Below are 26,663 nucleotides of genomic sequence, written 5' to 3' on the forward strand. Positions count from 1 at the left end.
CTGAGGATCTATGTGAGCTACAAGGAGGACGTCCCAGCCTCCATCTACCAGTGAGAGGAGACGCTGGACCAGAGACGCTCCTTCCAGAATGGACCTGATGGTTTGATCCTGATCCTCCAGAGACAGAAGGACGTCCACTGCTGCTACTCGTCTGTTTCTCTTCTAACGCCCACACAAAGACTCAGAGAGACGACACAAAAGAGACACAACCAAGTTTATTACAAAGACAGAAATGAAGGAGAAGGTTAGAAGAACGCTGCTCCTCCAGGTTCATTCGGCTCCTGAGACAATTATTTACAGTCGAGTCCAGACTGAAGGAGCAAATAAAAAGCAGACGTTTAGAAATGAAGTCAGGCAGCAACAAGCAGAGGAGCATCATGTAGGACTCCTCCTCCTCCTCCTCCTCCTCCTCCTGTCTAGCTAGTGGCTAATGTTAGCGTAGCATGTCTCTGTGTTTACTTCAGGTTGAGGTACTGCGGTAAAACATCGTCCCAAAACTCCTCCGACTCCTCGGCTGCCTGACCTCTGACCCCAGACCTCCACTTACTCCCAGCTACAGGTCTAGAACCTCCTCTCTGGACTGGAGCACGTTTCTGTTTGACAACCTCCTCCTCCTCCTCCTCCTCCTCCTCATCTCCTTCGTTTTCAGCTTCTTCCTCCTCCTCATCCTCATCAGTGATCTGTTTGACAACCTCCTCCTCCTCTTCTCCTTCACTCTCCTCCTCCTCTTCTTCTCCTTCACCCTCCTCCTCCTCTTCCTCCTCCTCTTCTTCTCCTTCACCCTCCTCCTCCCCCTCCTCCTCATCTCCTTCATTTTCAGCTTCTTCCTTTTCTTCATCACCCTCCTCCTCCTCAGCTTCACCTTCTTCATCATCCTCTTCCTCGCTGCTCTGTTCTCCCTCCTCCTCCTCTTCTTCCTCTTCCTTTTCACTCCCCTCTTCTTCCTCCTCCTCACCCTCCTCTTCCTCCTCCTCTTCTTCTCCACCCTTAACACTCTCCTCTTCCTCAGTACTCTCCTCCTCTTCCTCCTCAATGCTACTCTCTTTTTCCTCCTCCTCCTCCTCCTCTTCTTCTTCCTCACTCTTTACTCCACTCTCTTCTCTCTCCTCTGAGGACTCCACTGTCTCACTGCCACCCTCCTCTTCCTCACTCTCTCTTTCCACACTTCCCTCCTCCTCCTCCTCCTCTGTTTCTCCTCCTTTGCTCTCTGTATCATGACTCAGCCCTTCCTCACTTTCCTCCTCCTCCTCTCCTTCTACATCTCCTCCTTTGCTCTCTTTCTCTTCACACTCATCTTCACCTCCTTTCACCCCACTTGTTCTGTCCTCCTCCTCCTCCTCGTCTTCATCAGTTTCTGACTGATCTTCAGGATGAAGAGTGTCACTGTCTTTGTCCTCGTCTTCTTCTTCTTCTTCTTCATCCTCTGCTACTTTCTCAACCCTGTGACCAACCTCCTCCTCATCCTCCTCGTCCTCGTCCTCCTCCTCCTCCTCCTCTTCCTCCTCCTCGTCCTCCTCATCTTCATCAGTTTCTGACTGATCTTTAGGATGAAGAGTGTCACTGTCTTTGTCCTCGTCTTCTTCTTCTTCATCCTCTGCTACTTTCTCAGCCCCGTGACCAACCTCCTCCTCCTCATCCTCCTCCTCCTCCTCCTCGTCCTCCTCCTCCTCCTCCTCGTCGTCGTCCTCCTCCTCCTCCTCCTCGTCCTCCTCCTCCTCCTCCTCGTCCTCCTGGCTGTGGTCCAGACTGGTCCTGAGTTCAGGTCTTTCAGGAGCAGGAGTGATGTTGATGGTGACCGGGGGCTGGTCCCTGAATGAGCTCCCGCTGTCTCTGCCTCCAGGCCGGCTGCTCTCTGTCCTTGCTGCCACTTCCTGGATTAAAAGTGATCCTGCTGCGACTGAGGCGGCTCCAGAGAGCAGACTGACCTCTGACCACTTCTTCTGGCTTCGCTCTGACTGGCTTTTGCTCTGAGCCTCTTTCCTGTTTTTCTCATTCTTTGATTTCTTTGACAGGTCCGTGTCCTCTGTAGCTTGGGGCTTTCTGTTTGTCCCTCTCGTGCTCTCCTGGTCCAGGTCCTCTCTCAGGTGGAGGCTGGTGGGACTGTGTTTATCTGCTGCCCTGACTCCTGCATGCTGACTTTGGACCACTATGGCTTTTCTTCTACGCCTCACAGGCTCAGACTCTACTTGCTGAACTTTTCCCACTGCTGCTCCAGAGCTGATACTTAAAACTGTCTTTCTAGCTTCACTCTGTTCAGCTTCTGTTGCCGGCTCCCTGCCAAGCCCTATCAGCTGACTTTGACCCTGACCTGGCCTGGGACGCCGTTGGGATGCAGCCTTCCTGACGTCCTCCAGACTCAGAGGTTTGTTTTTAGCAGGTCTCCTCTGCAGCTCCTCCACAGCCATGATCAGGTTCTCCTTGTCCAGGCTGCTTTCCTTCAGTCTCTGTGGGCTCTGTGAGGCCAGAGACTGAGCGCTGTGGCTCCTCAGGAGCTCTGTGGGTAACGCCCGGCGGGAGGACGCCGTCTGACTCTTACCAGACGGTGAGGTGGAAGAGAGACTGCTCTCCTTTCTCTGGCTCTGCTTGTTAATGGCCTTACCATCCTCACCCTTCCTCTATTCCCGGCACCAGAAAGCAGGAAGAGGATGAAACAGAGGCATGCATTAAAGAGGAAGAGAAGCATGAGGAAAAGTCAAAGAGGACGACAGACACACAGAGGAAAATATCAACTTCAGAACAGGACTGGGGCTCTTTTTGGTTTCCCTCATTTATCAAGCTGGAGTAAGAGGTTGCCTCAGGTCCTTTAAATATATTGGATGACTGAAAGCTCCTTAAAGGGAAGCTCTTTGGATTTACGAGGTGGATGTTCAGTGGACATGCTTAAAAAACTTTCTCATTATTCAGACTTGAGACACAACCTGACACAGCAGCCTGATGGAGGCAGAACAGTGGAGAGGTTGTGACTAATGAGGATGAGGTGGAGTGTGAAGTGATGGAGTGTCCTTCTTTACCTTCTGAACTGGAGACAGAGTGAGAGTTTTATCACTGGGATCCATCCTCATCACATGTGTCTGTCAGGAGGGAGCAGAGAGACGATGAGCGGCACAAACCAAACTCATCCCAAACCCAGAGGATGAAGTCAGGGGCCTCTCACCATGTTGAGGAAGTCTGTGGTTTCTCCCAGTCCTCTGACGCTGTCGCTGTCACTCATGCTCTCCACAACGCTGTCTGTCTCGCCGCCTGCCTGCTCTGAGAAAGCACGGACAACATGAGGATGCAGGGTTCACCGCATCACATGACGTATTCTGCCAGTAAAGGAAAGTCCAAGAGAGTTGAGCGGCTTCTTTTAAGGTGAATGAATCATGTTTGTTCCAAACAAACACAAATCACTTCTTTATGTGAGTGGACACGAGGAAACTGACGTGTGGAAACTTGATGAGACAGAACATGATGTTGAGCTTCTCTCAGCTGCAGTGATGTTAAAGAGAATAAGTGTGTGAACTGGGCGGAGAAGGAGGAGGAGGAGGAGGAGGAGGAGGGAGGTGAGGTGAGGTGAGGTGAGGTAGGTACCCTGGTGGATTGACCCTGCGCTCCCATGTTGGTGAGTGCCGTTGAGCACCTTTCTGTGGCTCAGCTCAGGCGGAGGCAGTCTGGGTGGGATGGTGTGGCTGGAGACGGGTAGCGGCGGGTGGAGGCGGCCGGGCGTCATGGCGGGCAGCGTTCGGAACATGGCTCCAAACTGGTCTGGAGATCGCTCCTAAACAAGGAGGACCGGATCAGTCAATCAAGATAAATTATTACCAGTAAAGTCTAAACACAGAATCCAGAAGTGGCTGACCCTCTCCCTCCTGCGAACCCGAGCAGAGAGGCTCCTCTGCAGGGTGGAGGCGTCGGCCGTGTCCCCCAGCAGCTCCACGTAGGGTTTCTCCACATAATCTTCTATCACGTCGTCCTCCTCCAGAGTCACGTCACCACAGCCGCCGTCCCTCGGCCGAGCCAACACCACCATGTGACATCCACCACACGAAGCCTGGACACGTCAACACAACACCTGCTTTTACAACCTGCTGGTCAAATATGACTGTGACGAATGGAAACGCCTTCAACAAATCCTCCACACGTCACGTGAAGTCAATGTGAAGCCCCTACTGCCTGAACGTTGTACTTGAGGAAGCGTGGACACAGAGTTGGTTTGAACTGGTTGGTGAAGTTCTCTTCTCCCAGACCCAGTTTACCATGCCGGCCGTCTCCAAACGTGTACAGCAAACCCCCGTCTGACAAACACCAGAGGTTTTCTCATCAGACCAGTGAAGAGACTGGACCAGAAGGCTGGAGCCATCTGACCAGGGTCATTTACCTGTGATCACAGCTGTGTGGTTCTCTCCACAGGTCACCTGACAGGCTCGGCCCTTCTTGAAGTGCTCGATGGGACGCGGCAGCCGAGACTCGAAGATGAACGTCCCGTGGCCGAGCTGTCCGAACTGACCGAGGCCGAACGTGTACACGTCATCCTCTGGAAGAGATCAAACCCACTGAGGTCAGGAGGGGATGTGATGAAGGCTTCTGGTCAAACGTCATATTTCTACCGAGAGGAGCAAATGATTTCCCTCCGTCTTTAAAGACGTCTTCAGTTATCAGTGCGTTTCCTAAAAATGTCAGTGTTCAACAGACACTGGCAAAGAAAAAGAAGTTTCTGAATGAATACAGTTTCCAGCTCTACTCAGCAGGTTTCCTGCTTTTAATCCTGATCGCTCTGACCTGCATCTAAGACAGAGTGAAGACATGAAACCAGACGTGTCACATTTACCTGTGAGGGCTACCGTGTGCCCCCCCCCACAGGCCACCTGTGTCACCGGCTCCTTGATGCTCTTCACCCTCTGAGGGACTCGGTGTCCTGGCAGCTGCTCGGTGCCCAGACCCAGTTTACCGCTGTCCCGCTCCCCGAAGGTGTACAGAGCTCCGTCCACTGAGGCACAGAAAACAAACACTTGGTCCACGTCTCCACATTTAACTTTCAACCTGATGACAACACAATCATCTCCATGACAACGGGATGTCCTCTCGCCATGGTTTAGGACGTCCAGTGTGCAGAGTCCTTCTGAAGTGTGAGCTGAAGCTTGTAGCTGCCCTGGTCACCGCTCACCTGTCACTAAAGCAGAGTGGTAGTATCCACAGGACACCCAGCGGACGGCTCGTCCCACGCTGACTTCCTGTGGGGAGGACGCCTGGCTCTCCTTCCCCAAACCGATCTGACCTTCAGTGTTATCGCCCCACATGAACAGTTTACCGCTCGCTGCCACAAATACAGACGGAAACATTTAACACATCTTTTAAGAGTTTATTCTGTTCTGTCTTTCGTTTGTCTCTATATCTAATAACTAAAAAACAGGACATCTAGAAATACAAAATGTCCTAAACTACATTAGAGAATGATTTGATTAAACCGTGAAATGAATGAACTGAATCTGACCGGTGAGGGCAGCCGAGGTGTTTGAACCAGCAGCCAGCATCTTGATTGGTCCGAGTGAATCAAAGAAATCCAGTCTCTGGAAGCTGGTCCTCTCCTCACAGTCGCCGAGGCCCAGCTGACCCTCGCTGTTCCCTCCTGAGGCCAACACTTTTCCCTGAGCTGCAAACCCACACGCAGACATGAACAGACACCGGATCAGGTGGATGTTTCCCTGTGACTCAATTAAAACTCTGAGATCCAGATTCTGACCTGTGCAGACCAGTGTGTGGTTCCTTCCACAGGCCACGAGATGAACTTTCTCTGACTTCAAGGCTGAAAGAGCACAAAGCAGTCAACGCAAATACGGATCTGAACCTTTAAACCTCCTACGAGGAGTTTGCTTAATGTCGTGATGACGGTTGGATTTCATGAAGCTTGTATGACGCAGCTGGAACACCAGGAAGTAGACCTGAGTCAGAGATGAGTTGGGGATTTTGCATATTTGTCCCAGTGAAGCTTCTTCATTGTCTTGTGTTTTGTTTTAAACTGGCTGCAGGGGAGACTCAGTTGAGTCACTGTGTCCAGATTAAAGCAGATTAGACCCTTTAGACTGAGATTAACAAACATGCAGCAGCTTGAATGAAGGAGTGCGTTTGTTCTTCTTTCTCCCAGACAGCTGTCAGTGGCAGCACTCGCTCACACTACTTTCCTTTCACCTATTTAAACACCAACCTTTGACACAAGTGGGCTTGTTGACAGTGAGTTTGGAGCCCAGGCCCAGTTGGCCCCAGTTGTTGCTGCCGAACATGAAGAGTTTCTTATTTTCTGCGGAGACAAACACAGAAAATCTCTGAGCTTCAGCCACGTTACAGCAGCAGACAGTTTTCAGCGCTCAGAGAATGAAACACAAATGTTGTTCAAAGCCTTAAAATTTGGTTTGAAAATGAAAAGATTCTTAATTCTTAAAATTCATATAAATACAAATAAACATTTCAATGATTGGAGCACACATGTGTCGTTTCCAGCAGTAAAGTACACATCAGTAATATCCAGGAGAAGCTCTCACCTGTTATTAAGGCCGTGTGCTCGTCTCCGCAAGATATTTTCAAGGGGACGTCATTTTTTAGCCAGAATTTACTCGGGATGTTGTCAGAAAATTTACTCTTTCCAAACGTGAACACTGCCCCCGACTCTGTAAATAAATAAATAAATGGAAACAAGAGAAGAAGAAAAACTGAGTGACTGGTTATTCAGCACCTTTATTGGTGGTTTACTGGTTGTGTGTAACCGTCCATCCAATAACATTAATACTCCTGACATGTCTCAGGCTGCAGGCTGGGATTATGTTCATTATTTCTTTGAACATCATAATTAATTATTTCTCAGTTTGTTTAAAGATCTAACAGCAGTAGGGAGCTCTTTTGTTCCTCCTGATGTTGGGCTCCACAATGAACACTCATAACATGTGTAATATTATTATTATCACTACTTACTCTGTACTGGGTACAACCTGTTTGCAATTCAATACTTTGCTTTGTCATTCAGTGCTCTTTATGCATTTTATTATTTTAGCGTGTCTGAAAACTGACATATATATACAAGATATAAAGAGGAAATAAATATATCAGCAGCTAAATGAGTCATGAGGATTAGAGGAGCAGCGTAAACAAACAGCTGACAGGTAAACCAACAGAGGTCTTCACGAAGAACCAGCGAGCTAAAGCTAATAACTGGAAGCTAATGTGGCAGCGGGCTAACGCTTCACATTAAAATGCTCCGTCCTGACGGTGCGGCGGAGAAATGAGGAGACAACGGCGGATATTTACCGGGTATCTCGTCCTCGGCCTCCCCGCCATCAACGCGGGACTTTAATCCGCTTTGCTCGGCGGTGGGTGGCTGGGTGCACCTCTTGTTTTCGTCTCCGACAACCCGGAAGTAAACAAAACGTCTCCTAGGCTACGAGGCGTCACTATTCTTAAGAGACAGCGCGCATTAGATAGATAGATAGATAGATAATGATAGATAGATAGATAGATAGATAGATAGATAGATAGATAGATACATAGATAGATAGATAGATAGATAGATAGATAGATAGATAGATAGATAGATAGATAGATAGATAGATAGGCAAACGTCCCAGATAAGGAAGATTTAATTAGTAGTTTGACAAAATTATAACAGTTTCAACAAAATGAATAGGACTGGTTTTCTACAGGTGGTGAGGAGTCATGGTTTAGACTTAACCCTCCCATCATTGGTGACTTATCCCCTGGGACAGAGCCCTAGAAAGAAAAGAAAGCCCTTCTTACCTGTTCCTCGCTGACACAGGCCTCACGTTCACCTTGTCCTGACCCTTGCAGCTGTGTGACTCCCTCCTTTGCAACTTTTATCACTTCAGAACGGCTCTTTATTGTTCTCTTTATATTCTCTCAGACTCTGTTTCCTTCCTGCTCTGTCCTAGTCAGCTGTCCTAGTCTCAACATGTATCAAACCTTTGCAAGTAAACTTAAACGGGGCTGATATTCTTGACCCTCCCATTATCTAGGAAAAAGTACATGTTTATTTTACTAATAAATAAATTAATTAACATCATGCTCTGCAGCAAGCACTTTTCGCAAACAACATATCTCAAACTATAGCTATAACTATTCATACACAAATCTCTGAATATAATGGATAAACATCCATTACCAAGACATACAAACAAATCTTCCTCTTTATTATCTATGCCCTCTGACGTATATGTCTTCCTTGCATTGTTGACATTTTTTTGAGTTCAACTATTTGCGCTGTAGGCTGCAGACCACTGTCGGGCCGCTTCCTGTGCAAGCTGCACTCTCGGGAGTTGCCATAAAATGTGCCTCGGACACTGCAGTGCAAGAATCCAATAACGGAGTTTATCTGATGTAAACGCCTCTTGGAGTTTCCTTTACTTTACATCGACTTTGTGGCGCAGATCTTTTTCTCCGTGCGATCTTCATGTCAAGGTAATGGAAACCGTTTTTGTTTGTGTCAGTTTTTCCTTCTTTAACATCAGCTGTTGGCAGCTCAGAGACAACAGAAATCTGAAGCTTGACAGTTCACGTTTAGTCAGAGCTGAAGGTTTAATGACGGAATAAAGGACGCCTACTAGAACATTTTGTAGCAGCAGTTGATGAGTTGATCGTCAGTAGAGGAACTTTGTGCTGCTACTTTCTGAGACCGATGCAGCTTTTCAGCCTCCATCAGTGTGTGGACGAGGCGGAGATGAGCCGCCTCTGTCCCGCTGTCCGAGCCTCTGAGAGCGGCCTGAGCTCTGGGGACAGAGGCTGGAGGACAGCGGAGACAGGCCTCTGTTAAAACTACACGTAGGATTCAAGGATTTTTATTTGTCATTCAAAACCATACAGAGGCATGAGCTGAAACGAAATTATGCACTCAGGTCCCAGGGTCGTTACCCATAGTAACTATAATATATAGATACTGAGTAACTATGATATAGACACAAGTGAAAAGTATATAATACTAATAGTTGTGTCTGGCAAGATAAATAAAACAAGATAAGCTAACCAAGGTAGAAAAAAATGAGAATAAAAATATAAAACACCTACAAGTATGGATGATGGTACTAGCGTAGCTCGGATTATTTAGCTGTAAAGAGAATTTTTGATGTGCAAATCTTTAGAACTTGAAATGTGCAAAATGTTAAATGTGCAATCACACAGCTCCATCAGACAGACATGGACTAAACACAACGATACTACATGTCTGCTGCCTCACTAGTCTGTAACTCCTCTTATTAAACTGACCTCTCCTCCATTAAGAGTCAGACACATGATAATTATGAAATCAAATCCTGTGTTAGTATTGCACAGTTTTCAGTTGCCATGGTTACAGGCGTGGTTTATGATTGTAAAAGCCTCCTCTCCTTGGACGTAGTTGGAGGATGAGTTGATCTGAGTCTCTTTGTAGTTTATGATACTAATCTGAATATTTCACAGCTGATACTGATACAGCAGAGATGGTCTCAGTCAATGTTTGGATGAATGGTTTGTGTTTCCTCTGTAGGTGAAGGTAGACAGAGTGTGTGAGCTGATGTGGATGTGAATTCACCATGGACCAGAGTAAGGACAGAGTCCCTGAACCCATCCCTGTGTTAAACAGGTCAGTCGTCACTTCACTGATTCTTACAGACAACAGTTCAACTGTAACTCAGCCCAGCATCACTCTTCTTCATCTACATGTATATTCTGACATCTGGAAGATGTAAAGTAAACCAGACTTTAGATGGTAAATTGGCATTTCCTTTTAGTCCTTCTTTGCTGTAACACACACACACACACACACACACACACACACACACACACACACACATTCAGTGTCTTCTGAATTTCCAACATTTCGGCATAAAAATGACTCACTCACACACAAGTCCTGAAGGTAGACAAAGAGAACCCAATCAAACACATGAAACACACTTTTGTGTTTATTTACTCAGGAAATTAACCAGTATTACATATCATTGAGTCCTTGTGCTGTGAGCTTCTTGTAACTAAATGTTTGTGGTAACAGCTACAGCAGCTTCTTTAACTTGTCCCTAAACATTAATCTGGTTCTTCTGGAGAACCACTGGTGTTCTTGGGCTCCTTGTCTTCCTCCATGACCCTGTTTCTCTTCACATTCAGCTCATGGACTCATGTCCTGACATTTTCTTTTAGAGTTCACTGGTAGAATTCACAGTTCATTGGTCCATCAATGATGAGCAGATGCAGCAGAACAGGCCCAAACCAGGACATTAGCGCCCCCATGTTTCATGGAGGGATGAGGTTCTGATGCTGGAATGCAGTGTTGGTTCATCTCCAAACATTTAAACCAAACTATTCTACTCTGGTCTCGTCTGTCCACTAAACATTATCCCAAATGTTCTTTGTGGACAGAGAGCAGTGTCTTTGGTTGTTGAGTGGATTCATCAACATGAACATCAGCCAATGTGAGAGAGGCCTTTAGCTGCTTAGAAGTTCCCCTGGGTTCCTCTGGTTCCTCTCCCACTATGATGGAGTGATGTTTGTTGGTGGACCACTCCTGTGGAGGGGAACAGTCGTCTTCAATCTGTCTGACTCTCTGTGGATTATTTGTGGCTTCCAGACTCTTTAGAGATGGTTGTGGAACCTTTTCCAGCCTGATGAGCAACAACAACTCTTTTTCTGAGCTCCTTACAAAGCTCCTCTGTCCGTTGTCATTGAACACTTCAACACAAACATGAGACAAATCCCTGATTTATAGAAACTAAACCAGAAACTGAGTCTCATCACATTGATGGAAACACTCCTGGACACATGGACTCTGGTCTGACCTGATTTGTTGTTTTGAGTCATTTTAATGAAGGTGGTGCAAATACTATAATCAACATATATTACATGTTGATTTTAATGGGCCTGTGATGGTCTGAAATCATTCAGTGTGAAGATAAGCTTTTATTTCCCTTGCTTTCAGACCAGCCTCTGTTGAACCTGAATCCAGCTGTGTGTCCCTCAAGAGTGACTGGTCAACTGAACGCAACATTGACTTTAAAGAACAGCAACTCTCTGGGTCAAAGAGGTAAACTGTTGATAACATAAAAACATTTAACCTGTAAATCAGTGAGTGCAGATTATATACTGTGTTTTTATCAAGAGGAAGCTGCAACACTTAAAACTCAGCCATGTTCCTTGGAGTGTGAAGCATCGTGTGTCCTGCAAAAAATGGATATTGTGGAAGTCTCTCAGACATCATTTAATATAACTGTTGTTGATTCATCCACAGCTCAGAGGTTCACAGTGGTCAGTCTACCCAGCAGCATCAGATACAGCTGGACTCCATCTTTCTGGTCTGTACATGTACAACAACTACTTCACATCATCTCCATGCTGCTCTTTGTAGACCAGTGGATTGTTCGGTCTGCTTGTGTCATTCATATCGTCTTCTGTTCCAGCTGCTGGAGGACAACATCATCACTTTTGTGAAGAACGAGCTGAAGGAGATCCAGAAGGTTCTGAGTACAGATTACCCAGAATGCTCAGAGAGTCAGAGGGAGGATGAGGAGGTGTTGGAGGGTGAGGATGAAGAGCAGAGGAGGAGCAGAGATTTATTTCTGAAGATCACAATGAACTTCCTGAGGAGAATGAAGCAGAAGGAGCTGGCTGACTGTCTGCAGAGCAGTAAGAGGATTTCTCTAAACACTGAAGCTGCTGGAGAAATTAAATGTTTCAATGTATGATGTATTCATCTATATTATTTCTTGTTTGTTCATTCAGAACATTTTCCTCAGGTTTGTGGACGTAAACTCAAATTTGCTCTGAAGGAGAAGTTCCAGTGTGTGTTTGAGGGGATTGCTAAAGCTGGAAACTCAACTCCTCTGAATGAGATCTACACAGAGCTCTACATCACAGAGGGAGAGACTGCAGAGGTCAATGATGAACATGAGGTCAGACAGATTGAAACAGCATCCAGGAAACTACACAGACCAGAAACAACCATCAGACAAGAAGACCTCTTTAAAGCCTCACCTGGAAGACATGGATCAATCAGAAGAGTGATGACAAAGGGAGTGGCTGGCATTGGGAAAACAGTCTTAACACAGAAGTTCACTCTGGACTGGGCTGAAGACAAAGCCAACCAGGACATCCTCTTCGTATTTCCATTGACTTCAGAGAGCTGAATGTGGTGAAAGAGAGAAAGTTCAGCTTGGTGGAACTTGTTCATCACTTCTTCACTGAAACCAAAGAAGCAGGAATCTGCAGCTTTGAAGACTTCCAGGTTGTGTTCATCTTTGATGGTCTGGATGAGTGTCGACTTCCTCTGGACTTCCACAACACTGAGATCCTGACTGATGTTACAGAGTCCACCTCAGTGGATGTGCTGCTGACAAACCTCATCAGGGGAAACTGCTTCCCTCTGCTCGCCTCTGGATAACCACACGACCTGCAGCAGCCAATCAGATCCCTCCTGAGTGTGTTGACATGGTGACAGAGGTCAGAGGGTTCACTGAGCCCCAGAAGAAGGAGTACTTCAGGAAGAGGTTCAGAGATGAGGAGCAGGCCAGCAGGATCATCTCCCACATCGAGATATCACGAAGCCTCCACATCATGTGTCACATCCCAGTCTTCTGCTGGATCACTGCTACAGTTCTGGAGGATGTGTTGGAAACCAGAGAGGGAGGAGAGCTGCCCAAGACCCTGACTGAGATGTACATCCACTTCCTGGTGGTTCAGGCCAAAGTCAAGAAGGTCAAGTATAATGGAGGAGCTGAGACAGATCCACTCTGGAGTCCAGAGAGCAGGGAGATGATTGAGTCTCTGGGAAAACTGGCTTTTGATCAGCTGCAGAAAGGAAACCTGATCTTCTATGAATCAGACCTGACAGAGTGTGGCATCGATATCACAGCAGCCTCAGTGTACTCAGGAGTGTTGACACAGATCTTTAAAGAGGAGAGAGGCCTGTACCAGGACAAGGTGTTCTGCTTCGTCCATCTGAGCGTTCAGGAGTTTCTGGCTGCTCTTCATGTCCATCTGAGCTTCATCAACTCTGATGTCAACCTGATGGAAGAGCCAAGATCCTGGTGGTCTAAACTATTAAAAAGAAGAATACATCAACATCAGAGTGCTGTGGACAAAGCCTTACAGAGTCCAAATGGACATCTGGACATGTTCCTCCGCTTCCTCCTGGGTCTTTCACTGCAGACCAATCAGACTCTCCTAAGAGACCTGCTGACACAGACAGGAAGTAGATCACAGACCAATCAGGAAACAGTCCAGTACATCAAGGAGAAGATCAGTGAGAATCTGTCTGCAGAGAGAATCATCAATCTGTTCCACTGTCTGAATGAAATGAATGATGGTTCTCTAGTGGAGGAGATCCAACAGTCCCTGAGATCAGGACGTCTCTCCACAGATAAACTGTCTCCTGCCCAGTGGTCAGCTCTGGGCTTCATCTTACTGTCATCAGGAGAAGATCTGGATGAGTTCAACCTGAAGAAATACTCTGCTTCAGAAGAGGTTCTCCTGAGGCTGCTGCCAGTGGTCAAAGCCTCCAACAGAGCTCAGTAAGTACATCATCAGTAAATGAACATCAGTCTCTCAGCCAGTGACAGAAGTTACTAGTTCTTTTTTGTTTTTTTTGTCTTCAGACTGAGTGACTGTAACCTCTCAGAGAGAAGCTGTGAAGCTCTGTCCTCAGTTCTCAGCTCCAAGTCCTCTAATCTGACCGAGCTGGACCTGAATGAAAACAGCCTCCAGGATTCAGGAGTGAAGCAGCTGTGTGCTGGACTCAAGAGTCCAAACTGTAAACTGGAGGCTCTGAGGTCAGTTTGCATGTATTTTATTAGCAGGATTCTGGAGAACAGAGATCCAGTTTAGATGATGTCTTTTGTCTGGACTGTTGGACAGAACCAGAAGCTAATTAAAGTGTTGCCATCTTTGTGTTTCCTGTTGAGCTGCAGTGGAGAGATAAGAACTCAAAAAGGAAACTTATTCTCAACAGGAACTTTGGTAAATGCCCTCTTGATTAGTGTCAGTCAGATGTTAGGGAGATATAACCTGAAGAACTCTGTAATGTCCATATGTGACTGTTGTTGGAAGACATTTAATAAGATAATAAGAGACGTGATTTGAGCCGCAACTTATACTTCTTTGATACGTTCGTTATCCAGTTTGAGCCGCTGCAGTTTTTCAACGATCAGCTGTGGCCCTCTGGTCTTAGCTCTGAAGTCCAACCCCTCCTATCTGAGACTTCTGAACTTGAGCAACAACAAGCTGGAGGATTCAGGAGTGAAGCAGCTGTGTGGTTTTCTGGAGAGTCCAGACTGTAGACTGGAGACTCTGAGGTCAGTTACTGTTGTGGATCTGATCTCATCTGAACTTACCTCCATCCATAACGTTGTAACTTTCCATTTCAGGTTGAGTGGCAGCAGTCTGTCAGGGATCAGCTGTGGTTTTCTGGTCTCAGCTCTGAAGTCCAACCCCTCCCATCTGAAACACCTGAACCTGAGTAACAACAGTCTGCAGGGTCCAGGAGTGAAGCAGCTGTGTGGTTTTCTGGAGAGTCCAGAGTGTAGACTGGAGACTCTGAGGTCAGACTCCATGTTAATATGATGATCAGCTCAGAGTTTCTGGATTTCTTGGGGTTAATGGAGCTGTGAACTGATCTCCATCTGGTTGTTTTTCATGTTCTCTCATGTTTTCCTGCATCCTACTTGTGTCCTCTGGTTCCTTGTATATTTAACGTGTCTCTTTAACATTGAACTTTGTCTTTTTCTTTTCTTTGTTTCCTCCTTTCTGCAGGTTGATTCGCTGTGATTTGACAGGGATCAGCTTTGATTGTCTGGGCTCAGCTCTGAAGTCCAACCCGTCCCATCTGACGGAGCTGGACCTGAGTTACAATAAAGAGCTGAAGGATTCAGGAGTGAAGCAGCTGTGTCGATTTCTAGAGAGTCCAGACTGTAGACTGGAGAATCTGGGGTCTGTTACTGTCTGTTTCTACTGTAGATCCAAATTATGGTCATTCAGATCTTCCATCCATACAGTTTACTTTTACTTAATTCAGTCCCAAGGTGGTTTCTAATTAGTGCTAACGAGTCACATCTGATTGAGTGAAAATGCTCTTTCTTCTTTCTTTATCCAGTTTGAGTTCCTGCGGTTTGTCAGAGATCAGCTGTGATTCTCTGGTCTCAGCTCTGAAGTCCAACCCCTCCCATCTGAAAAGTCTGGACCTGAGTTACAACAAGCTGCAGGGTCCAGGAGTGAAGCAGCTGCGTGATCTTGTGAAGAGTCCACACTATAAACTGGAGACTCTGAGGTCAGTAGTAGCTGTAGTAGTTCAGCTGTAATGAACTGATCCTGTGTTTCCTGTGAACCTGCAGCTTCTCAGTGAAGCTGTGAGAGATGATGTGAAGGCTACAACCTTACGACATGTGAACAGACACTGACTGACCGATGAGGAAGTGACTCTACCTGTTGTTTCTTCTTCTCTCTACAGCGACTGGTGACCATCTCCTCCGAGGTGAGAGTGAACAGGATGAGCTGTGTCCTGATGGTCCAGAGAGAGGTTGAAGCAGACTGTGCCTGGACCATGTTACTGGGAGGTGGAGAGGAGACCTTCATCCACATGGTCTCCATTTATGACCATCAACAGAGCTGCATGTGAACTCTTCACAGAGCTCCAACAGATCCAGTCCCTCATGAATGATTCAGACACGTCCATCAACAACACGCCAGCATCAACAGTTCTTCCTGCTGGTTTCCAGTGTTCACACCATTTATCTTTGTTAATGAAGACTTAGTGGTTTCCAGAACAAAGTTTGAAGCTGAAGACAATTTTTTGAATGTATTTTAGTGTATATATGTTTTAGTATATTTCATGTTTAGCATTTTTTCATTTATTTCCCTGTAATATTTAATATATTTAATATTTCGTACACCAGAAACGTATACAGTAACTATTGTATTTAATTTGCTAAACCTTAAACTATGTGATGATGCTGCTGTGGAATAAATCTGTACAGCCTGGTACAAAAACTTTGTTGATCTTTAAAGCTTATTTCTCATCTCCTACTACCGCTTATCCTCACTAGGGTCTGCATCCTCTCAGAGTATAAAACCTGTTGACCTTTCCTCAAAACATGATCCAAATATGTGATCTCTGGGCTGCAATACTGCAATTTCACCAGAGAAGCTCAATGTTCACGCTCTGCCAACCTCTCCAACCCCCTTCTTCAGAGGGGGAGGCGACTGGCAAATCATCCACATATTGGAGTAGAACACTACCACCCGTAAAATGCAAATCTTCCAGATCATGTTGCACTGCAGCCACATACCTGGTCGGACTCTTCACAAAGCCTGAACGTCAATTGATTCCATTTAAATGTGAATGCAAACAAATACTGGCTATCTGGATGAAGAGGAATCCAGAAAAATGCAGAACTCAGACCAACAACAGTGTAGTGCTTTGCTGTTGGTACAACAATGTTATTAATAGCTTGGAGATCTTGAACAATCCTCCACTCATCAGGTCTGTTAAGGTAGGGAACTGGGAGTATGGGAGAGTTACATGGACTGCTTGTCTCCACTAATGTGCCCTGATTACAACCTCTATTCCTGCTATTGCTTTTTGGAGTTTAACAACATGAGGCGGAGCTGATGTCACATATCTCACATGATACTTATGTTTGCCCCATAACTCATTGGGGACTTCAAACAAATCAGAAGGTGGTCAACACACAACAGGAACTTGTCCTTTCTGCAAGACAAAAGTGCTCAGGGGAAGACAGTTTCTCTGTGGAAGTCTCAACAAAAACAAATCCCTTCCCACGGCAGTAATGACCTTGGTCTGGAGGCTGCAGACACCCTGCTGCAGATTGTGGCACCTTCTTATCATCTCACTCAGTTGTTTTTCACCAACACCAGCCTTCACAGCAACTTTAATACGAGGCAACACGTCTGACGATTTGTACAAAACTTGTTGTTCCTTCATCAATTGAATTGACAGAATACATCCTTCAGGACCAATGATCAAATCATTTTCATAGACTAGCTGGAATTGTTTTGTAGGAAACCAGCAGCCAGATTATTGTACTCAACAAAGGAATCAACAGCAGCTACACAATAGCACTCCAGCAGAGGCCTCATAGCAGACATCAAAGATGGACAAGCAGGTGACATCTTAGCAAAGTCCAACAAAACCGATGTGTCTTCAGAAGATAAATACAGCGCTATCAATACTAAACATCCTAGATAACAGGAGGGCTAATATATCTAAATGCGCGCTGTCTCTTTAAGAATCACGTGACCAGCCTCGTAGCCTAGGAGACGTTTTGTTTACTTCCGGGTTGTCGGAGACGAAAACAAGAGGTGCACCCAGCCACCCACCGCCGAGCAAAGCGGATTAAAGTCCCGCGTTGATGGCGGGGGAGGCCGAGGACGAGATACCCGGTAAATATCCGCCGTTGTCTCCTCATTTCTCCGCCGCACCGTCAGGACGGAGCATTTTAATGTGAAGCGTTAGCCCGCTGCCACATTAGCTTCCAGTTATTAGCTTTAGCTCGCTGGTTCTAGAGCCTCTGTTGGTTTACCTGTCAGCTGTTTGTTTACGCTGCTCCTCTAATCCTCATGACTCATTTAGCTGCTGATATATTTATTTCCTCTTTATATCTTGTATATATATGTCAGTTTTCAGACACGCTAAAATAATAAAATGATAAAGAGCACTGAATGAGCAAAGCAAAGTATTGAATTGCAAACAGGTTGTACAAAGTACAGAGTAAGTAGTGATAATAATAATATTACACATGTTATGAGTGTTCATTGTGGAGCCCAACATCAGGAGGAACAAATGAGCTCCCTACTGCTGTTAGATCTTTAAACAAACTGAGAAATAATTAATTATGATGTTTAAAGAAATAATGAACATAATCCCAGCCTGCAGCCTGAGACATGTCAGGAGTATTAATGTTATTGGATGGACGATTACACACAACCAGTAAACCACCAATAAAGGTGCTGAAAACCCGGCACTCAGCTTTCTTCTTCTCTTGTTTCCATTTATTTATTTATTTACAGAGTCGGGGGCAGTGTTCACGTTTGGAAAGAGTAAATTTTCTGACAACATCCCGAGTAAATTCTGGCTAAAAAATGACGTCCCCTTGAAAATATCTTGCGGAGACGAGCACACGGCCTTAATAACAGGTGAGAGCTTCTCCTGGATATTACTGATGTGTACTTTACTGCTGGAAACGACACATGTGTGCTCCAATCATTGAAATGTTTATTTGTATTTATATGAATTTTAAGAATTAAGAATCTTTTCATTTTCAAACCAAATTTTAAGGCTTTGAAAAACATTTGTGTTTCATTCTCTGAGCGATGAAAACTGTCTGCTGCTGTAACGTGGCTGAAGCTCAGAGATTTTCTGTGTTTGTCTCCCCAGAAAATAAGAAACTCTTCATGTTCGGCAGCAACAACTGGGGCCAACTGGGCCTGGGCTCCAAACTCACTGTCAACAAGCCCACTTGTGTCAAAGGTTGGTGTTTAAATAGGTGAAAGGAAAGTAGTGTGAGCGAGTGCTGCCACTGACAGCTGTCTGGGAGAAAGAAGAACAAACCACTCCTTCATTCAAGCTGCTGCATGTTTGTTAATCTCAGTCTAAAGGGTCTAATCTGCTTTAATCTGGACACAGTGACTCAACTGAGTCTCCCCTGCACCAGTTTAAAACAAAACACAAGACAATGGAAAAGAACTGGTAACTGGGACACAATATGCAAAATCCCCAACTCATCTCTGACTCAGGTCTACTTCCTGGTGTTCCAGCTGCGTCATACAAGCTTCATGAAATCCAACCGTCATCATGACATTAAGCAAACTCCTCGTAGGAGGTTTAAAGGTTCAGATCCGTATTTGCGTTGACTGCTTTGTGCTCTTTCAGCCTTGAAGTCAGAGAAAGTTCATCTCGTGGCCTGTGGAAGGAACCACACACTGGTCTGCACAGGTCAGAACCTGGATCTCAGAGTTTTAATTGAGTCACAGGGAAACATCCACCTGATCTGGTGTCTGTTCATGTCTGCGTGTGGGTTTGCAGCTCAGGGAAAAGTGTTGGCCTCAGGAGGGAACAGCGAGGGTCAGCTGGGCCTCGGCGACTGTGAGGAGAGGACCAGCTTCCAGAGACTGGATTTCTTTGATTCACTCGGACCAATCAAGATGCTGGCTGCTGGTTCAAACACCTCGGCTGCCCTCACCGGTCAGATTCAGTTCATTCATTTCACGGTTTAATCAAATCATTCTCTAATGTAGTTTAGGACATTTTGTATTTCTAGATGCTCCTGTTTTTTAGTTATTAGATATAGAGACAAACGAAAGACAGAACAGAATAAACTCTTAAAAGATGTGTTGAATGTTTCCGTCTGTATTTGTGGCAGCGAGCGGTAAACTGTTCATGTGGGGCGACAACACTGAAGGTCAGATCGGTTTGGGGAAGGAGAGCCAGGCGTCCTCCCCACAGGAAGTCAGCGTGGGACGAGCCGTCCGCTGGGTGTCCTGTGGATACTACCACTCTGCTTTAGTGACAGGTGAGCGGTGACCAGGTCAGCTACAAGCTTCAGCTCACACTTCAGTAGGACTCTGCACACTGGACGTCCTAAACAATGGCGAGAGGACATCCCGTTGTCATGGAGATGATTGTGTTGTCATCAGGTTGAAAGTTAAATGTGGAGACGTGGACCAAGTGTTTGTTGTCTGTGCCTCAGTGGATGGAGCTCTGTACACCTTCGGGGAGCGGGACAGCGGTAAACTGGGTCTGGGCACCGAGCAGCTGCCAGGACACCGAGTCCCTCAGAGGGTGAAGAGCATCAAGGAGCCGGTGACACAGGTGGCCTGTGGGGGGGGGCACACGGTAGCCCTCACAGGTAAATGTGACACGTCTGGTTTCATGTCTTCACTCTGTCTTAGATGCAGGTCAGAGCGATCAGAATTAAAAGCAGGAAACCAGCTGAGTAGAGCTGGAAACTGTATTCATTCAGAAACTTCTTTTTCTTTGCCAGTGTCTGTTGAACACTGACATTTTTAGGAAACGCATTGATAACTGAAGACGTCTTTAAAGACGGAGGGAAATCATTTGCTCCTCTCAGTAGAAATATGACGTTTGACCAGAAGCCTTCATCACATCCCCTCCTGACCTCAGTGGGTTTGATCTCTTCCAGAGGATGACGTGTACACGTTCGGCCTCGGTCAGTTCGGACAGCTCGGCCACGGGACGTTCATCTTCGAGTCTCGGCTGCCGCGTCCCATCGAGCACTTCAAGAAGGGCCGAGCCTGTCAGGTGGCCTGCGGAGAGAACCACACAGCTGTGATCACAGGTAAATGACCCTGGTCTGATGGCTCCAGCCTTCTAGTCCGGTCTCTTCACTGGTCTGATGAGAAAACCTCTGGTGTTTGTCAGACGGGGGTTTGCTGTACACGTTTGGAGACGGCCGGCATGGTAAACTGGGTCTGGGAGAAGAGAACTTCACCAACCAGTTCAAACCAACTCTGTGTCCACGCTTCCTCAAGTACAACGTTCAGGCAGTAGGGGCTTCACATTGACTTCACGTGACGTGTGGAGGATTTGTTGAAGGCGTTTCCATTCGTCACAGTCATATTTGACCAGCAGGTTCTAAAAGCAGGTGTTGTGTTGACGTGTCCAGGCTTCGTGTGGTGGATGTCACATGGTGGTGTTGGCTCGGCCGAGGGACGGCGGCTGTGGTGACGTGACTCTGGAGGAGGACGACGTGATAGAAGATTATGTGGAGAAACCCTACGTGGAGCTGCTGGGGGACACGGCCGACGCCTCCACCCTGCAGAGGAGCCTCTCTGCTCGGGTTCGCAGGAGGGAGAGGGTCAGCCACTTCTGGATTCTGTGTTTAGACTTTACTGGTAATAATTTATCTTGATTGACTGATCCGGTCCTCCTTGTTTAGGAGCGATCTCCAGACCAGTTTGGAGCCATGTTCCGAACACTGCCCGCCATGACGCCCGGCCGCCTGCACCCGCCGCTACCCGTCTCCAGCCACACCATTCCACCCAGACTGCCTCCGCCTGAGCTGAGCCACAGAAAGGTGCTCAACGGCACTCACCAACATGGGAGCGCAGGGTCAATCCACCAGGGTACCTACCTCACCTCACCTCACCTCACCTCCCTCCTCCTCCTCCTCCTCTTCCTCCTCTTCCTCCTCCTCCTCCACCTCCTCCCCCCAGTTCACACACTTATTCTCTTTAACATCACTGCAGCTGAGAGAAGCTCAACATCATGTTCTGTCTCATCAAGTTCCCACACGTCAGTTTCCTCGTGTCCGCTCACATAAAGAAGTGATTTGTGTTTGTTTGGAACAAACATGATTCATTCACCTTAAAAGAAGCCGCTCAACTCTCTTGGACTTTCCTTTACTGGCAGAATACGTCATGTGATGCGGTGAACCCTGCATCCTCATGTTGTCCGTGCTTTCTCAGAGCAGGCAGGCGGCGAGACAGACAGCGTTGTGGAGAGCATGAGTGACAGCGACAGCGTCAGAGGACTGGGAGAAACCACAGACTTCCTCAACATGGTGAGAGGCCCCTGACTTCATCCTCTGGGTTTGGGATGAGTTTGGTTTGTGCCGCTCATCGTCTCTCTGCTCCCTCCTGACAGACACATGTGATGAGGATGGATCCCAGTGATAAAACTCTCACTCTGTCTCCAGTTCAGAAGGTAAAGAAGGACACTCCATCACTTCACACTCCACCTCATCCTCATTAGTCACAAACTCTCCACTGTTCTGCCTCCATCAGGCTGCTGTGTCAGGTTGTGTCTCAAGTCTGAATAATGAGAAAGTTTTTTAAGCATGTCCACTGAACATCCACCTCATAAATCCAAAGAGCTTCCCTTTAAGGAGCTTTCAGTCGTCCAATATATTTAAAGGACCTGAGGCAACCTCTTACTCCAGCTTGATGAATGAGGGAAACCAAAAAGAGCCCCAGTCCTGTTCTGAAGTTGATATTTTCCTCTGTGTGTCTGTCGTCCTCTTTGACTTTTCCACATGCTTCTCTTCCTCTCTAATGCATGCCTCTGTTTCATCCTCTTCCTGCTTTCTGGTGCCGGGAATAGAGGAAGGGTGAGGATGGTAAGGCCATACACAAGCAGAGCCAGAGAAAGGAGAGAAGTCTCTCCTCCACCTCACCGTCTGGTAAGAGTCAGATGGCGTCCTCCCGCCGGGCGTTACCCACAGAGCTCCTGAGGAGCCACAGCGCTCAGTCTCTGGCCTCACAGAGCCCACAGAGACTGAAGGAAAGCAGCCTGGACAAGGAGAACCTGATCATGGCTGTGGAGGAGCTGCAGAGGAGACCCGCTAAAAACCAACCTCTGAGTCTGGAGGACGTCAGGAAGGCTGCATCCCAACGGCGTCCCAGGCCAGGTCAGGGTCAAAGTCAGCTGATAGGGCTTGGCAGGGAGCCGGCAACAGAAGCTGAACAGAGTGAAGCTAGAAAGACAGTTTTAAGTATCAGCTCTGGAGCAGCAGTGGGAAAAGTTCAGCAAGTAGAGTCTGAGCCTGTGAGGCGTAGAAGAAAAGCCATAGTGGTCCAAAGTCAGCATGCAGGAGTCAGGGCAGCAGATAAACACAGTCCCACCAGCCTCCACCTGAGAGAGGACCTGGACCAGGAGAGCACGAGAGGGACAAACAGAAAGCCCCAAGCTACAGAGGACACGGACCTGTCAAAGAAATCAAAGAATGAGAAAAACAGGAAAGAGGCTCAGAGCAAAAGCCAGTCAGAGCGAAGCCAGAAGAAGTGGTCAGAGGTCAGTCTGCTCTCTGGAGCCGCCTCAGTCGCAGCAGGATCACTTTTAATCCAGGAAGTGGCAGCAAGGACAGAGAGCAGCCGGCCTGGAGGCAGAGACAGCGGGAGCTCATTCAGGGACCAGCCCCCGGTCACCATCAACATCACTCCTGCTCCTGAAAGACCTGAACTCAGGACCAGTCTGGACCACAGCCAGGAGGAGGAGAGGAGGAGGAGGAGGAGGACGAGGAGGAGGAGGAGGACGAGGAGGAGGAGGAGGAGGTTGGTCACGGGGCTGAGAAAGTAGCAGAGGATGAAGAAGAAGACGACGAGGACAAAGACAGTGACACTCTTCATCCTGAAGATCAGTCAGACACTGATGAAGACGAGGAGGAGGAGGAGGAGGAGGAGGACAGAACAAGTGGGGTGAAAGGAGGTGAAGATGAGTCTGAAGAGAAAGAGAGCAAAGGAGGAGATGTAGAAGGAGAGGAGGAGGAGGAAAGTGAGGAAGGGCTGAGTCATGATACAGAGAGCAAAGGAGGAGAAACAGAGGAGGAGGAGGGAAGTGTGGAAAGAGAGAGTGAGGAAGAGGAGGGTGGCAGTGAGACAGTGGAGTCCTCAGAGGAGAGAGAAGAGAGTGGAGTAAAGAGTGAGGAAGAAGAAGAGGAGGAGGAGGAGGAAAAAGAGAGTAGCATTGAGGAGGAAGAGGAGGAGAGTACTGAGGAAGAGGTGAGTGTTAAGGGTGGAGAAGAAGAGGAGGAGGAAGAGGAGGGTGAGGAGGAGGAAGAAGAGGGGAGTGAAAAGGAAGAGGAAGAAGAGGAGGAGGAGGGAGAACAGAGCAGCGAAGAAGAGGGTGATGAAGAAGATGAAGCTGAGGAGGAGGAGGAGGGTGATGAAGAAAAGGAAGAAGCTGAAAATGAAGGAGATGAGAAGGAGGGGGAGGAGGAGGGTGAAGGAGAAGAAGAGGAGGAGGAAGAGGAGGAGGAGGGTGAAGGAGAAGAGGAGGAGGAAGAGGAGGAGGGTGAAGGAGAAGAAGAGGAGGAGGTTGTCAAACAGATCACTGATGAGGATGAGGAGGAGGAAGAAGCTGAAAACGAAGGAGATGAGGAGGAGGAGGAGGAGGAGGAGGAGGAGGAGGAGGAGGTTGTCAAACAGAAACGTGCTCCAGTCCAGAGAGGAGGTTCTAGACCTGTAGCTGGGAGTAAGTGGAGGTCTGGGGTCAGAGGTCAGGCAGCCGAGGAGTCGGAGGAGTTTTGGGACGATGTTTTACCGCAGTACCTCAACCTGAAGTAAACACAGAGACATGCTACGCTAACATTAGCCACTAGCTAGACAGGAGGAGGAGGAGGAGGAGGAGGAGGAGGAGTCCTACATGATGCTCCTCTGCTTGTTGCTGCCTGACTTCATTTCTAAACGTCTGCTCTTTATTTGCTCCTTCAGTCTGGACTCGACTGTAAATAATTGTCTCAGGAGCCGAATGAACCTGGAGGAGCAGCGTTCTTCTAACCTTTTCCTTCATTTCTGTCTTTGTAATAAACTTGGTTGTGTCTCTTTTGTGTCGTCTCTCTGAGTCTTTGTGTGGGCGTTAGAAGAGAAACAGACGAGTAGCAGCAGTGGACGTCCTTCTGTCTCTGGAGGATCAGGATCAAACCATCAGGTCCATTCTGGAAGGAGCGTCTCTGGTCCAGCGTCTCCTCTCACTGGTAGATGGAGGCTGGGACGTCCTCCTGGTAGCTCACATAGATCCTCAGCTCTAGATTCCACCTCAGTGGGACAGCGTTGGTTATTTATGTCTAAGATGGTTTGATTTCCACATGGCTGAACCCTGGCTAATGATGCTCCGGGATCCAAAGACCAAAACAACATTTGCTTCCAGTGCAGCAGCCTGAGAGACGGCTGCTGGTTGTTGACGAACAACTAATGTTTGCTGCGTGTTTCCAGCGATGCTCCTTTTCTGTTTGAGCCTTTGATTGGGCCTCTTCACCGTCAGGTTGGCTCCTTTTCTTCTCCCAGTCCCGTCCTAGTCCTCTCCCATCGTCCCCAGTGATGCTGGGCAGCGTATTATTTCCTCTCTGTGTTAGACGCTCCATCCGTTCACAAACATCCCCACATTTTATTTCTACTTTGTGTCCTTTCCCTCTGCTGCTTTTAAACCCTTTAATGCCTCAGTGTGGTAGCAAACTGGGATTAAAGAGTCTAAAGCAGATCTGAATATGTTCTCACCTCTCAGGATTTGACCAAAGGAGGCGAGCAGGAGGAGGAGGAGGAGGAGGAGGAGGAGGAGGAGGAGGACACATCCGAGTCCTTGAAACCAGCAGAAGAGACTGAGAGCCCTGTAAATATGCAGCACTGAACAGAATCTGTAGCGTCTTCTGTTGATGTTGGTGAAACAGATTTGGCTCTAACATGTGATCTAATCCAAAGCCAGAAGATCTGAGAGAAGGATGTGAACCTGACGGAGGGCAGAGAGGTGACTGCTTTAATTCCTCCTCACATGCATCATTTCCTCCAGCAAAGAGTGTGTTGACTAATAATAAGAGTAATAACGTCTGACATCAACAGCAGCTGAGATCAGCCAGCAGCCCCACACTGCAGGCCAAGAGAAGACAGGGGGGACACCAGAGCAGCCAATGGGACGGCAGACAGTGACTCCACCGACCAATCAGGCTCCAACAAAAAGGTACAAGAACAGCAGGTTAAAATAAGAAGAAGCTGCTTCCAGTCTGGACACATGCTGCAGTTAAACAGCGATGAAAACGTCCACCCTGACAGATATGAAGCAGCCAGCTAAAGACAAATGTGTCCTCTGTCCTCTCCCAGCTCTCAGTCTTCAGACGACTGTCCTCCTCCAGGTCCAAGCAGACAAATGAGACGGAGCAAGCCCCAGCGGAGGGCCCCGTCAGCGGGGGCCGAGCCGTCCAAGGAGAGCCTCCACCCCCGGCTGCTGCACCCAGGACTCATCAGGGTGCAGCACTGCAGCGAGCCGGAGCCAGAGGGCCCCGCTCTGGAGCCTGCATCGTACTGTGATCCCAGGAAACTGAACCCTCCGCCGGCCTCAGTCCTCTGGGACAGTACCACCAAAGTGTGAAGGCTCATTAGCAGCAACACAGACGAGCAGCTTCCCTGGGGAGCTCAGGACCAGCTCCACTCATCAGACCGGCCTGAAAACCGACACACACAAACTGGCTGACAGAGCTGTTTTATTAACATCGCTGCCAGAGACCACAGGCTTCACAGAGACCTGGGGTGAAGCTCCTTCTAAGAACATCTGTCCTCAAACCAGGTGGCTCACAAAGGTTTATTAGTGATGAACCTCATGATGTTACTGGACTCTTTCATGGCTCATTTCCTCCCTGCTGCTGAGCCTCAATGTGTGTGTGTGTGTGTGTGTGTGTGTGTGTGTGTGTGTGTGTGTGTGTGATGATGATGATGATGATGATTATTTATTATGACCAGGTCCTGGAGCACATTCACACATTTGATGTGACATATTTGAGTTTCTAAGAGATGCTTTGCTTTTATATTGTGATACGACAATCTCATTTAAACTCACCTGTTTTTGTATGATATGAATTTTGATATAAAGATGAATCATTATTTTGCATTAAAAGGGTTATATTTTCCTGTTTTCATTAAGAAACGGTACTGCATGTACCAACATAAAAACATCCATTTTTTCCATAATTTCATTCAGTAAAAAATTAATATCAACTTTTTTGCTTCAGAAGTCAGGATAAAACAGTTACATTAAGCAAGAGAAGAGGACGTTTAATAGATTTATGGACGGATATGAAAAGAAAAAAGGAGCAAGTTTATTTTGCTTTGTTTAGTAAAATTTCATTTTATTTCGTTCATTTTCATTTGATTGTATTTTGTTTTTATTAATTTTATTTATGGTGTTGTTGTCATGTCATCATTCGTCC

The 26,663-nt window shown here is 47.2% G+C and overlaps 2 protein-coding genes, 1 long non-coding RNA gene and 1 pseudogene across 4 annotated transcripts; 3 read left to right on the forward strand and 1 right to left on the reverse strand.

Moving 5' to 3' along the window:
• Positions 1 to 1,058: 1,058 nt before the first annotated feature.
• Positions 1,059 to 8,893, reverse strand: LOC125001235 (X-linked retinitis pigmentosa GTPase regulator-like; the record flags this gene model as incomplete). Its single annotated transcript, XM_047577157.1, has 16 exons — positions 8,890 to 8,893; positions 8,645 to 8,760; positions 7,276 to 7,405; positions 6,516 to 6,641; positions 6,182 to 6,274; positions 5,720 to 5,782; positions 5,471 to 5,629; positions 5,144 to 5,293; positions 4,808 to 4,966; positions 4,358 to 4,513; positions 4,150 to 4,274; positions 3,839 to 4,030; positions 3,571 to 3,757; positions 3,155 to 3,249; positions 3,012 to 3,071; positions 1,059 to 2,615 (listed from the first exon to the last, which is right to left on the reverse strand). Coding segments are annotated over exons 1-16 (3,372 nt in total), but the record flags the coding sequence as incomplete, so codon positions are not given.
• Positions 8,199 to 15,171, forward strand: LOC125000638 (annotated as a pseudogene).
• Positions 15,172 to 15,198: 27 nt separating this feature from the next.
• On the forward strand, positions 15,199 to 15,984 carry LOC125000692. The gene is made up of 2 exons (XR_007111359.1): positions 15,199 to 15,262; positions 15,443 to 15,984. It is a non-coding gene; the product is annotated as an uncharacterized LOC125000692 (long non-coding RNA).
• Positions 15,985 to 17,247: 1,263 nt separating this feature from the next.
• LOC125000644 (X-linked retinitis pigmentosa GTPase regulator-like) lies at positions 17,248 to 26,531 on the forward strand. Of its 2 annotated transcripts, XM_047576242.1 has the most exons (17): positions 17,248 to 17,394; positions 18,022 to 18,147; positions 18,389 to 18,481; positions 18,884 to 18,946; positions 19,037 to 19,195; positions 19,374 to 19,523; positions 19,701 to 19,859; positions 20,154 to 20,309; positions 20,393 to 20,517; positions 20,637 to 20,828; positions 20,910 to 21,096; positions 21,439 to 21,533; positions 21,617 to 21,676; positions 24,971 to 25,075; positions 25,165 to 25,210; positions 25,303 to 25,420; positions 25,561 to 26,531. In XM_047576242.1, the coding sequence occupies exons 1-17, from the start codon at positions 17,364 to 17,366 to the stop codon at positions 25,826 to 25,828; spliced, it is 2,133 nt and encodes a 710-aa protein (XP_047432198.1). In that variant the 5' UTR covers positions 17,248 to 17,363; the 3' UTR covers positions 25,829 to 26,531. The 2 variants fall into 2 exon arrangements, with proteins under 2 accessions (XP_047432198.1, XP_047432197.1); XM_047576241.1 differs by lacking the exons at positions 24,971 to 25,075; positions 25,165 to 25,210; positions 25,303 to 25,420; positions 25,561 to 26,531 and adding an exon at positions 22,073 to 23,288.
• Positions 26,532 to 26,663: the final 132 nt, after the last annotated feature.

This window comes from Mugil cephalus, chromosome 23 (assembly GCF_022458985.1).
Source record: "Mugil cephalus isolate CIBA_MC_2020 chromosome 23, CIBA_Mcephalus_1.1, whole genome shotgun sequence".
NCBI lineage: Eukaryota > Metazoa > Chordata > Actinopteri > Mugiliformes > Mugilidae > Mugil > Mugil cephalus.